The sequence below is a fragment of the Bos javanicus genome, chromosome 18 (assembly GCF_032452875.1).
Source record: "Bos javanicus breed banteng chromosome 18, ARS-OSU_banteng_1.0, whole genome shotgun sequence".
Classification (NCBI taxonomy): Eukaryota; Metazoa; Chordata; class Mammalia; order Artiodactyla; family Bovidae; genus Bos; species Bos javanicus.
Genome location: NC_083885.1, coordinates 52,321,182 through 52,335,229, shown reverse-complemented (window position 1 = coordinate 52,335,229; position 14,048 = coordinate 52,321,182). Strand labels below are relative to the sequence as shown.

Genomic DNA, 14,048 nt, shown 5'->3' with positions numbered 1-14,048 from the left:
CAAAAATAAAGTCTGAGACTGTTTCCACTGTTTCCCCATCTATTTCCCATGAAGTGGTGGGACCAGATGCCATGATCCTTGTACTCAGTAGGCACTAAATAAGTATGTGTTACATGAGGGAATGCAGTCCCTGTCCTTTGTGAGCTTAGAGACAGAGGCAGAAGGCAATTAAGCCACTGCAGTATAATGCTATCGTAGGAGAAGTGGTACCTGCCATAGTCTGAATGTTTGTGTCCCCCTCAAATTCATTATGTTGAAAACCTAATGGCAGGATTTCCCTGGTGGCCCAGTAGCTAAGGCTCCACACTCCCAGTCCAGGGGGCCCAGGTTCAATTCCATGTCAGGGAACTAGATTCCCACATGCCACAACTATGCTGCAGTCAAGACTGAAGATCCTGTGTGCCACACCTGAGGCCCAGCACGGCCAAAAAAATAAATATTGAAAGAAAATGTGACAGTTTGACCCGAAAGCTTGAGGAAAGAGGAGTTATACAGGTGTCTGGGATGGGATTGGTGGGTGGGCGGCTTGAGGAGGTGGGAATCTCGTCTGGTGAGAGTAAGAGGAGAGGAAAAGACATCTTGGAAAAAAAAGAATGTGTGAGAAAACCGTCCAGTCCAGAAGGAACCAATATTCATTCACAACTTGTTAAACCCCCGGTCTCATGGATTCTCCTTTGCAGTTCTGGTTTCTCTGGCTCCTGCTCTCTCTAAGAGGAAGACAGTATGATTAAGCTCCAGGTAAGCTGAAGTTTCCTTTCTTTGTCTTAAATGCTATGTCCATTCTGAGGAGCTGGGTATCTCTATTTTCCAAAAGGAAGTCAGCAATTTTTGAGTGACTTCTGTGTGGTAGGCACTTTACCTTATTTATAACAGCTGGGAAAGGTAGTGGTATTATTCCCTTTGGAGAAATTAAGCAACAGGCTCAGAAATGTCAGGCTGTCTGATCCAGGGTTGCTCCCAAGTTCAGTTTGCTTACCAGTGCCAGTCAATGAGGTGCTTGTCCCTGGTCCATGAGAGATAAGTACAGAAATCAAGAGTAAGGGACTTCCCTGGTGATCCAGTGGTTAAGAATCCACCTTGCAATGCAGGGGACATGGGTTCAATTCCTGGTCTGGGAACTAAGATCCCACATGCTGTGGCACAACCAGCATGCTGAAAGGCAGCCAAATACATAAATATTTTTTTAAAAGAAAACGAAAGCAAGGGTTTGGAGAACTCCTTGGTGGGGTTAGAACTCCATGCTTTCACAGCTGTGGCTCCAGGTTCAATTCCTGGTCAGGGAACTAAGAGGATTTGGAGCAAAAAGATAAAAACTTAATGACTGATACAGAAGCTTCCAATGTAGCTCTTCATCCAGGAGTCACTGGTGCAGATGATGAACGTGGCATGTGCTTGATGTTTCAGGAAACCTTGACCTTCAAGGACGTGGCCATGGTCTTCTCCAAGGAAGATCTGGCACTCTTGGACTCTGCCCAGATAAACCTGTACCAAGATGTGATGCTGGAGAACTTCAGGAACCTGGTCTCCGTGGGTGAGGACAACAAGCCCCTATAACTAAGCATCAAACCACTGGTCCCATTTTCTCAAGTGATCAGCTTCAAACTGGATAGAATATTTCAGCTGGAGCACAAAGGGAAACCTCCTAAGGGATACACATGCAGATGACAACCTGCAGTTAATGAGTTTTAATAACTGTGAGCAGGTGGTCCCTTGTGAGTTGTGGGTGGGTGAGGGAGCTCTCCTCTGGCCTGTGCCCCCTGCCAGTGGGCATCCGGTGCAGTTGGCAAGCCTACATTGATCTCATCGTGTGTTTAGGCTCTCATTCCTTCATATTTTCCAGAACAGGACTGAGGAAGTTCACACATTACCAAGGCCTTGGTCCCTTGGTTGCCTCTAGAATAAAACCAGGGTGGGTTTTTTTTTTTTTTTTTCAGTTTTCTTTTTTTTTAACCAATGTTTTGGAAAAACTGGTATTAAAGGAACCAAGTTAGGATCAGGTTGGTAGTCAGTACACTGTGAGTGTCCGCTTATTTGCCCTCTTGCTGATCAATATCTATCCTAGCTTCAATTTCTCAGAGCCCTGTATACAGGTATCTGTGACCTCAGTTTAGTTTATGAGATAGTTGCTCTTATTGTCCCCCTTCTACAGAGCAAACAACTGAGGCGCAGAGTGGACGAGTAACTTGCCCAGGATCACCCAGCTTGTCAGAGGCACTGGGATTTGAACCTCTCAGTCTGACCCTCAGCCCTGTGCTTGTAATAACCAGGTGACATGAAGTACTGCCATGTCCATAGATTGTAAACAGAGATCCTTGGCCTCAATGGGCAGGACTGACCCCATTGGTGAGTCCTGAAATCAAGTGACCATGCCATAGCTAGCAGTTTTTAAAAAGCAAAACAAATCCATGGACTAGAACACGAAAGGATTTATCAGAGTACGTTGCACCTGGTAAGGTAAGCCTCAACTGATCACAGTATTTTAGTTTCTGGTCTGTGTGTCTGTGTAGGTACTGGGTCACAGTGTAAATGCTTTTCTTGCTATGGGTACAGTCCAAACAGTTGGAAAACTACTGCTTTAAGCCTGTTCCTGTTTCCTCTGACACCACTTTATGAACCAAAGTCACTCAATAAAATGAATCAGAAAATTACCTTGAACTAGAAGCAGTGTCCAGATGATGTTTGTGACATTTTGTGAAGCCTATTTTTGGGTGCCAAGGTGTTGTGACCATCTATTTCTTATGAATTTTTCGTACAATCTTGCTTCCTGGATGCCAGGCCGTGAACAGTTCCACGCTGCCCATTCTCCTAGCCATGGCTGTTAGAGATTCTGCAATAACCTCAAAGGGGAGAAGTTGGGAATTGGACTATAGGGTCTTGAGGGATTTTGTCTCTTCACAAAGCCAGAAAACCTCAGGGAAATAAAAAGGATGTCCCATATTTCATAAAATTATCCCCATTTCAATCCCCACTGCAGCTGTGGGCCCGCTGTGTTCAGTTGTGCATGTGGTACACAAATATACATGATAGTTCTATCATGTTTAATAGCTGATGTAAAGGCAAGGACTTGGTTAGGAGAGAGGACTTGCTGCTTGTTTCTGCAACCTTCTACAGGATCCTGGAAGGTCTCTGTGATCCTTTATATCTCTCACCATGTCCAGAACTCCATTATTATATATATTACATAAATCATATAGGAACCTTCCCCTTATGTTTGAGGGTTTTTGTTTTTGTCTTTTTACATATTTTGTTCTTCTAACTTCATATCATGTAATGAATAAATAGTCACATGGTGTGGTAGCTATGATGATTCTTTCTGATGTATACTCACCCCTTCAGTCAGAAACAGCAATAACCAAGAATATGTTGAAAATGAATTCACAGTGAACAACACATTTCAAGTATGGTGCATTCCATTTCAGTGTGGTTCAATATGTACAGTGTTTAAAACGGCATCTCCCTTTAAAGCCTCACTGCTGCTGCTGCTAAGTCACTTCAGTCGTGTCCGACTCTGTGCAACTCCATAGACGGCAGCCCACCAGGCTCCCCCATCCCTAGGACTCTCCAGGCAAGAACACTGGAGTGGGTTGCCATTTCCTTCTCCAATGCATGAAAGTGAAAAGTGAAAGTGGAGTCGCTCAGTTGTGTCTGACTCTTAGCGACCCCATGGACTGCAGCCTACTAGGCTCCTCCATCCATGGGATTTTCCAGGCAAGAGTACTGGAGTGGGGTGCCATTGCCTTCTCCTTAAAGCCTCACAGATATACATAATTCTTACAAAAGTACCCACACAGAGATTTATTAAGTTTTAAAGTTGTCTCACAGTAAATATGTGCTTAAAAACTATAAAAGCTTGTGTATTTTGGAAGAAAAGTTATTCTAGATAAATTTATTTTTAAATATTGCTGAAAAAACTATAGGCTTTAGAGGTCATGGATATCAAATCCATTACTTAAAAACAAATTAGCAAAACGACTAAAGTCTTTTTATGGACTACTCTAATAGCAGAGAGGTGAATTTCTTCCTTTATAAATTGTTTCCAGTATTTCTTTTGATGCATCTGCAGTCAGTGGTTTTTGATTGGCAGCTCACAGATCAGAATGATTAGGTTTCTAATTGTTTCATACACAACTAGGATCCAGTGGCAACTTCTCATCCCACCCAGCTTCATATCCTCAGAGCCTTTGGATAGATGATCTACTTGTTTGCTTAGCCAAATTCTCTTTCTCCTCATAGAAGACAGGATTAAAAACAACCTTATGAACCTTCAGGAAAAAGGCTTGAGTTACCTCTCACCAGAAGTGCTCTGCTGCTGCTGCTGCTGCTAAGTCACTTCAGTCGTGTCCGGCTCTGTGCGACCCCATGGACTGCAGCCCACCAGGCTCCTCTGTCCATGGGACTCTCCAGGCAAGAACAATGGAGTGGGTTGCCATTTCCTCCTCCAATGCATGAAAGTGAAAATCAAAGTGAAGCCGCTCAGTCGTGTCGGACTCCCAGCGACCCCATGGACTGCAGCCCACCAGGTTCCTCCGTCCATAGGATTCTCCAGGCAAGAGGACTGGAGTGGGATGCCATTGCCTTCTCCAGAAGTGCTCTACTTTTGGCAAATTTGGAACCAAAGGATCAGTGAATTGACCATGAGTCATGACTATGTTATTATGAATCTTCAAGGAGATTGTCCCCAGTATTTAGGAGACATTTCCCTCTGTGAAGAGTGGCCAGGAGTGTCTGTTCAGATTTCTGAAAATGAAAACCATGTAATAAATGCCATTAATTTAGAAAATCAAGACATCACAGCTTAGAAAATCCTGACACAGGTCCTTACCCCAGAATCCTGGAAGAAAGCCAACCTAATGACTGAGCCCCATAATTCTCGGAGAAAGCAGATAGAAGAGAAACTGGATGGATGTGCTCGGTGTGATGACAGCTTCTTTCAGACCTTGAGTGATTATGATGATTCCCAAGAATGTAAAGGAGAGGAACTTTGTAGATACACCAACTGTGGGAAACACTTGGTTATAAAGTCAACAGTCAAACACAGTCACATGTCCATGCAGTGTGGCACACTTTCAGATGTAAAAACCCTGGAATGGGCTTCACAGATGATGCTCATGTTCATCACAGTGCTCACACGGAGGAATGTCTTATAAACACCATAGGTATGGAAGGCAATTTAGCCAGAGCTCAGAACATACTGTTCACGATAAAACCCATTCAGGGGAGGAAACTTGTGAAGGTCAAGAGTGGGCTCAGGGCTGCAAATAGAACTCAAACCTTCCTAGAAATCCCAATGGCCCTCTAGGAGACAAGCCCTATAAATGCGTGGAATGTGGCAAAGGCTTCAGTTGCGATTCCTCTCTTCATAACCATCGCTGAGTCCACATGGGGGAGATACCCTACACCTGTGATGTGTGTGGGAAGGGGTTCAGATTTGGGTTGCTCCTGTGTTTCCATCAGAGGGTCCACAGTGGGAAAAGGCCGTATAAGTGCGCCAAGTGTGGGAAGGACTTTGATCAGAGCTCCAACCTTCTTGTCCACACAGGGGAGAAACCCTACAAATGCAGCGAGTACAGCAAATGCGTCAGTTCCAGCTCCATTCTCCAAGTTCACGAGTGTGATGAGGGTGGGAAGAGCTTCAGCCAAAGCACACACGTGCACACTCACTAGAGGGTGCACACAGGGGAGAAACCCTACAAATGTGATGTGTGCAGGAAGGCTTTCACATACAGCTCAGTTCTGCACACTCATCAGAGAGTTCACACAGGAGAAAAGCCTCACATGTGCCAAGTGTGTGATAAGGGCTTCTATTTTCACTTACATCAGAGAGATCACACCCAAGAGAAGCCATATAAATATGACGGTTGTGGGAAGGGCTTCAGTTGGAACTCAGATCTTCAGGTTCATCTCTGAGTCCACATAGGAGAGAGGCCCTATAAGTGTAAGGAGTGTGAGAAGGGCATCAGTTGTAACTCATATCTTCTTGCCCATTAGAGAGTTCATAGGGATGAGATGGACTATGCATGTCATGAACACAACAAGGCTCAGGAAATATATAGCTTGGACCTTCTGACTCAGCCAAGACTCCACAAGAGGACAGAAACATTATAAATGTAGCCAGTCTGGGTTCATTGAGGAAAACAGAAGCCACTCTAGGTGTTTCAGATGAGAGACACTCAGCCATTGAGAGGGCTGGAGGAGCAAAGGACAGGGACGCTGCCACCCATGATGTCAGCGTGCAGCACTAAAGCACATGTTTCTTAAGGGCATTCCAGGAAACTACTGTGGATCTCAACACCTTTCTTGAAATGCCCATCAGCTGTCATAGGCCAAGAAAGTGATTCTTGTCAAATTGGCTGTTTGTGGCAATGACAGTATTTAGAGGTCAAATTTCCATTAATGGGTGTGCCCAGGAAGGAAATTCTAATTGGGATGGAGCCAGCAAGAACTTCAGTCCAGCCAAAACCTGTAGGTGTTTTTGCTTGTTTTTAGAATCTCCTCTAGAAATGTATTCTCTGCTAAGAACATTCAAAATAGTGCTCAGAGATGAAAGCTGTGTTATTATTATGGTAAGAATTAGGCCATACTCAGGTTTTCAAATCCATTAGATTCTTCATACAGTCGAGAAGCTCTGTGGAAGTGATATTTTAAGGGTGTGGCAGAGACACTGATATGTATTCATATTCCTACTGGTTCTATTTTCCAAGCCAAAGTGTTCATTGTCAGAAGCAGACACCACTCTTTCTCAGCATCTTGTTTAATAATGGGTTTTTAGAAGGTGCTCATTTTGTCAAGTTCCTATCAAAACTGTGATTCAGTTTGGGATTATAGTTGGATTTTGGAGGAGGACATATTTTTACAGTATCTTTATCTTCAATAACAATGTATTTTTGTATGTTTATTTTGTTTGTTATTTTGATCATATTTTATCCCTAGTTTTCTTTCCTTTTTAAAAGAATATTTATTTGGCTGCATCAGGTCTTAGCTGTGGCCCGTGGGATCTTTGTTCCCTGACCAGGGATTGAACCTGAAACCCCTGCATTGCAAAGTGAATTCTTAACCTCTGGACCACCAGGGAAGTCCCTTTAGTTGCTTTGTTTTTGTTTTTTTTTTTTACATTACATTTTCATACTAGTTATTGTTTGTATATGAAACAGCCATTCAAATGCAAATAAAACCACCCCTGAAGTATTACATTCTTACCAATTCAGGTTGGCAATAGTGACAGATTAACTAAACTCAGTGTCAGTAAGGGAGTAGAAAAAGTTAGCATCCTTACCATATGTTAGTGAAAAAAAAAAAACAAAAACAGGTGTAACTTCTGAAGAGGATTTTATATATATGTATCAAAGTGTATAAGGAGCATTATCTTTCAACCACTAATGCAACTGCTCAGAATTTGTCTTTAAGACATGATTGCACAGGTTGGAAAAGACAGTTTAAAGAAGGGAGCATATTCTAAGAATATTTGCAGTAATAAAAGTTGCAAACAACCTAAAATTCTATGAATAAGAGATTGAGCAAATTATGTCATCCTCATATAATGGAATAATGTGTGGGTGTGTCTGACTCTTTGTAACCCCATGGACTATAGCCCACCTGGCTCCTCTGTCCATGGAATTTTCCAGGCAAGAATACTCAAGTGGGTTGCCATTCCCTTCTCTTAGGAGATGTTCCTGACCCAGGGATCGACCCTGCATCTCTCGAGTCTCCTGCATTGGTAGGTGCATTCTTTACCCCACTGTACCACCTGGGAAGCCCACAGAAAGGAATAATACCAACCATTAAAATGATTTAGACCTATACGTTTTCACATATTGTTTGGAGAAAACATCAAGTTATAGAAGATCAAGTATGATCTATAATAGACAATAGGATGCAGAGCAGCACTGGGACCAGTGCTCCACCACTGCTCTACATTGCACTTCTCAGTGTTGTTGCAAGGTTTGCTTGGGGGATTTAACACAAGTGGGGATATGTCTAACATAGGAAATGTTTTCTCCAAATTATTTTCCTCATATGAAAAATCTTTGCTGTTATCTTATCCTGTTTAATATATGTGAAACTTCAAAGCTGAGATGACCAAATATTCTCTTTCCTTTCTCAAAGATAGAATCTGTAATATAGAGGATCATGAGATGTGATTTGTGGTAATGGTTTCCTTGTTTTAAGTTAGGTGTTTTTAACATATTTGCTGTTATTTATTTTGGTTTTTCTCTTCAGAAACTTGCCCAGGCTTTGCATTGGCTTTGTTTGAACAGAATATGTTTCATGTTCAAATATTTCCATTCCTTTCTGTGACGTGTTTTTGCCCAAAAAAAAAAAAAAAAAAAAACCCACCTGTATCTAAGATAGCCTTTAAGTAAAAATTCTATTTTATAGGACGTTTAGAAGTTTTGAGGAGAAAGTACGAGAAGCCAATAGACAAATCCAGAATTCAGACACATAATTTGACATCTTTGTTTCTCCAACAGTTCAAGGACATTAGAAGTGGTGGTGGCTGTAAATGGTGTAGGATGTAGTTTTAGATTAAATGAGCCTCAGGTGAGATAGCAATCAAATACAAAGAAGTCATCAATTTGGATACTGACTGGAGTAAACCAGCTGTAAAATAATTTTATTATTTTTAAGCAATATGATATTTGAAAGGAAATGATAGTGTTAAAGACTGCTTTAAAATTCTTTATAAGTGTGCTTAGTTGCCTCTGACTCTTTGAAACCCCATGGACTGTAGCCCACCAGGCTCCTCTGTCCATGGGATTTCCCTGGCAAGAATACTGGAATGGGTTGCCATTTCCTGCTCCAGGGGATCTTCCTGACCCTGGGATGGAACTGCATATCTTGCGTTTCCTGCATTGGCAGGCAGATTCTTTACCACTGCACCACCTGGGAAGTCCTTAAAATTCTTTAGTAACAAAATTTTAAAGTGATACATGAAGCCAGTGTGGCATAATGTTGATAAGTGTTGAATTTAACCTATATGTATTTAATACTTCATGTTACAAAAAAGATCTTCAGGACCAAGATAATCACAATGGTGTGATCACTCACCTAGAGCCAGACATCCTGGAATGTGAAGTCAAGTGGGCCTTAGAAAGCATCACTACAAACAAAGCTAGTGTTTTGTACAATGGAAACAGTGTCAGACTTTATTTTGGGGGGCTCCAAAATCACTGCAGATGGTGACTGCAGCCATGAAATTAAAAGACGCTTACTCCTTGGAAGGAAAGTTATGACCAAACTAGACAGCATATTCAAAAGCAGAGACATTACTTTGCCTACAAAGGTCCGTTTAGTCAAGGCTATGGTTTTTCAGTAGTCATGTATGGATGTGAGAGTTGGACTGTGAAGAAAGCTGAGCGCTGAAGAATTGATGCTTTTGAACTGTGGTGTTGGAGAAGACTCTTGAGAGTCCCTTGGACTGCAAGGAGATCCAACCAGTCCATTCTGAAGGAGATCAGCCCTGGGATTTCTTTGGAAGGAATGATGCTAAAGCTGAAACTCCAGGACTTTGGCCACCTCATGTGAAGAGTTGACTCATTGGAAAAGACTCTGATGCTGGGAGGGATTGGGGGCAGGAGGAGAAGGGGACGACAGAGGATGAGATGGCTGGACGGCATCACCGACTTGATGGAAGTGAGTCTGAGTGAACTCCGGGAGTTGGTGATGGACAGGGAGGCCTGGCGTGCTGCAATTCATGGGGTTGCAAAGAGTTGGACAGGACTGAGCAACTGAACTGAACTGAACTTCATGTTACTATTCGAAATACTATGTACTATTTTTAGAAGTTTCACTTTTTAAATTATTTCCTGCCCAGAAGAAAGTGCTAAGTACATACTTCCTGTAGTTTCACTTGTTGTCGTTATATGGACTCCATCTCCCACATCAACTTACCTATCCCCCAGCCCTAAATAATAATGACCTCACCTTGTCTAAAAAGATTCATAGCAAATATACAGTATCAAAAAGAACAATATAGGAGTAGTCAAAGGAAAGCTTGAGTTTGAACTTAAAAAATTTCAAGGAAAGAAACTTTTTTCCTATTACAGTATTTTCTCCAGTTCTTTGCCCATGCTGCTCTTCTCATTTGTCAGAAACAAGGAAGCAGTTTGTTTTATGGCCTGTGCTTGGAACTCCTTGTGCTTGGCATCTTGGAGTACATAGTATATGCTAGACAGCAAAGTCAGAAGTAGATGAATACAGACATATATAAAGAGACAATGGAGTCAAACCAAATCGGAGATTCCATGTTCCTTAAGGTCGATGTCCAGTGCAGCACAGAGCAAGTCTTGTCATAGGCATAGCTTTCCTGCTAAAATTTGTTCATTTTCTTTACATGTGAGAATCTTCTCTTTTTCCCCTCTAAATATCTATAGTTCCTTTAAATGCCCACGTTCTAGTTTTCTTCTTGGAAAAAAAAATTTTTTTACAAAAAACAAAAAGGCCAAATGCTAACCGTGCTTAAATGACTCAGGTTGAGTTTAACTCAAAGAAGTAGTGGAGGGACGGCGGAAGCACGACCATGCAGAGGATTCTGGGAGGTGTAGTCGGAAGCAGTTCCCCCCCAGACAGGCAGGGCTGTAGTCGCATACCCCTTTGGGATTCCTGGGAACTGTAGTCCAGAAGTTTCGTGCAATCAACACTTCCTATTCAGAAGTGCGGGGTGTTGCCCTCTCGGAGAGTCTCCGGAACCTGCGAAGTGACTCGCAAGAACTTCCGTTTCACGGGAGGTTGCGGCCATCACTTTCTTTGTGCAGTGTTGACTTGAATCCCAGTAACAGCTCCGCGCTTCCTCAGTCTAGGCAAGGGGCCAACAGTGGTCCTGGAAGAGAAGCGATGGTCGGTGGGTGACAATGGTTAGAAGCATTTGCGTTTCCTTCTCGGCAGAAAATCCTAGCGTTTGCAGAGCAGTTGGTTGGGAGCGGGCTGGTATAGTACATGGCTTTTTTGATGGATGGGCTTCCCCGGTGAACCCGCCTGCAGTGCAGGAGACCCAGAAGAGACACGGGTTGGATACCTGCGTCGGGAAGATCCCCTGGAGGAGGACTTGGCAACCCACTCCAGTATTCTTCCCTGAAAAATCCGTGGACTGAGGAGCCTGGTAGGCTACAGTCCATGCGGTTGCACAGAATCGGACTTGATTGAAGCGACTGAGCACTCACTATACTAGTGACCACTAGCACTTGGACTTCCCCATAGCTCAAAGGTAAAGAATCTGTCTGCAATGCAGGAGACCATGGTTCGATCCCCTGGAGAAGAGAATGGCAATCCACTGCAGTATTCTTGCCTAGAGAATCCCATGAACAGAGAAGCTTGGTGGGCTACAGTTTGTGGGGTCGCAGAGAGTCAGACACGACTGAGTGATTAACACTTTCATTTCACTTCACTTCTGGGTTTTGTATTCCCCCAGCCTCTCCTTGATTCGCAATCAGCACGGCCACTTGCTAGTGTTATAACTTTGGGCAAGTTAATCTCTGAATCCGGAGAAGGCAGTGGCACCCCACTCCAGTTACTCTTGCCTGGAAAATCCCATGGATGGAGAAGCCTAGTCGCTGGCGTATAATTATATAGTACTTACTCAGTGGGATTGTGGAAGTTAAATGAAGTTAAAAACATATGGAATAGTAATGGCGCATAGAAAAAGCTGCTCGTTATGGATGCACAAAGCTCCAGCCAACAATAATCAATTATGTATGAAACAATTTTAATTTCCCTGTGTTAAAAAGGCAGCATAGTAAAAGTAAAAGACAGTCAACTGGGCTGAAAATACTGACCTATTGACATATATTAACCTATTTGACATATACAGGCATATATGCTAGAAAATGGATTAAAATCCTTAACATGAATCTTAAGATAATGAAACCCCAATAGGAATATAGATATGACTACAAAGGATATGAATAGGCAAGGTTTTAAAAGAAGCAATTGCTATAGCAAGTACATACATGAAAAATTAGATTGATTATCCAATAAATGAACATGTTGAATCAAGTTTCTTGACTGTGTTCTGGAATCCTATGAAATGTAATCCAGGCTCTAAGGGTAGTAGCTGACCTTCTGTCCTAGGAAGGCAGTGACATAGGGGTTCTGTAAAGTGTAGTCCAACAGCTCTGTATAGGTAGCCAACTGCCTCTGCAGAGGGGCGTGGTGTGACCATTATCTCCTGGGGAATTCCGGGAGCATAATCAAGAATTGTGGGTACACAGGGAACTCAACCTGGTGCTCTGTGACAACTTAAAAGAGGTGGGTTTGTTTTCTGTAAAATAAGGGGCATGACATTAACTACCTAGTAAAATTATTTGGAGAGTTAAATGAGATAGTCACAAATAAAAAGGTGAAAGATTTCTTTAGTTAATGTATTTCCTGAGGAATGTTCAGTTTAGTTCAGTCACTCAGTCCTGTCCAACTCTTTGGGAACACCTGGACTGCAGCACGCCAGGCTCCCCTGTCCATCACCAATTCCTGGAGCTTGCTCAAACATGACCATAGAGTCAGTGATGCCATCCAGTCATCTCACCCTCTGTTGTCCCCTTCTCCTCCTGCCTTCAATCTTTCCCAGCATCAGGGTCTTTTCCAATGAGTCAACTCTTTGCATGAGGTGGCCAAAGTATTGAAACTTAAGCATCAGTCCCTCCAATGAATATTCAGGACTGATTTCCTTTAGGATGGACTGGTTGGATCTCCTTGCAGTCCAAGGGACTCTCAAGAGTTTTCTCCAACACCACTGTTCAAAAGCGTCAATTCTTTGGTGCTCAGCTTTCTTTATGGTCCAACTCTCATATCCATACATGACTACTGGAAAAACCGTAGTTTTGACTAGACGGACCTTTATCGGCAAAGTAATGTCTCTGCTTTTTAATATGCTGTCAATGTTGGTCACAGCTTTTCTTCCAAGGAACAAACATCTTTTAATTTTATGCTTGCAATCACCATCTGCTGTGATTTTGGAGCCCAAGAAAATAGTCTCTTACTGTTTCCATTGTTTCCCTATCTATTTGCCATGAAGTGTTGGGACTGGATGCCATGATCTTAGTTTTTTGAATGTTGAGTTTTAAGCCAGCTTTTTCACTCTCCTCTTTCACTTTTATTAAGAGGCTCTTTAGTTCTTCTCTTTCTGCCATAAGGGTGGTGTTATCTGTATATCTGAGATTATTGATACTTCTAGCAATCTTGATTCCAGATATTCAGTTACCTGAAAACTTGTCTGAGTCCAGGAAGAGATCAGATTTCCACCTGCAGTACTACTAGCCCTCTGATCCCTGCAGGAATCTGGGCTATTCCTTGATTCCTTCTGGATTCATGTTCTGTCTCAGAAGTGGAGTTGGTATGTGTGTATGTGTCTCCAGGATAGTGTGTCTGCGCAAGGGAGACAGAGTTCTGATTTCTCCCTGCTTCCTTTCCTTTCTTAGCCCTAACTTGAAGAGGGCTGTAGGAAGGAGAATTGAATAACTCCAGGTCCTAGCAGCAGAACCTTAGCCTGAGTAGGATTTAACATCCTTCTTTTTGCCATATCATCTGTCTTCTCAGTGGAGAAGTTTCTTTTAATAATTATTACACAGTCTGCTACATATTTAAATATTTGTTGAATAAAATAGGAGTGGGTAGGAGGAATACTTGGGCATAAATAATACTGATAATAGCCATTTTAAGGGCTTGATACAAATCACCACATTTAATTCTCACAAAAGCCCAGGGAGGTGGGTTATCTGCCCATTTAAAAAGGAGGACATTGAGACTCAGAGCAAAATTTTCCTAGCTGAGGTCATCCAACTACTAAGAACCTGAATTGGGAATTGAACCAAGGTATTTGCAGTCCCCAACCTCATTTTGATTTGTTTGTTGTCTAGTCTAGAAGGAATAGTTTGTAAAAGACCAAGAAAGTATGTAAATGATTTTGTTTCTAGTGAGCTTTCTCATGCATATCCAGCTTTTTATTGTATTTTATTTCAAGTAATAGTAAGTAGATACTTTACTGAAATAATGGTTGGATAACTGAATAATGAAACGTTGTAGATAATTAAGAGACTATATAAAGCATAAAGAAAATATTG

The 14,048-nt window shown here is 42.2% G+C and overlaps 1 protein-coding gene across 1 annotated transcript; it reads left to right on the top strand.

The window, feature by feature from the left end:
• The first annotated feature begins 7 nt into the window (after positions 1-7).
• On the top strand, positions 8-7,789 carry ZNF285 (zinc finger protein 285). The gene is given in 6 exon segments (XM_061388586.1): positions 8-738; positions 1,405-1,531; positions 4,234-4,311; positions 4,588-5,031; positions 5,034-5,126; positions 5,129-7,789. Coding segments are annotated over 6 exon segments (1,734 nt in total). The 5' UTR covers positions 8-723; the 3' UTR covers positions 6,106-7,789.
• The last annotated feature ends 6,259 nt before the right edge of the window (positions 7,790-14,048 follow it).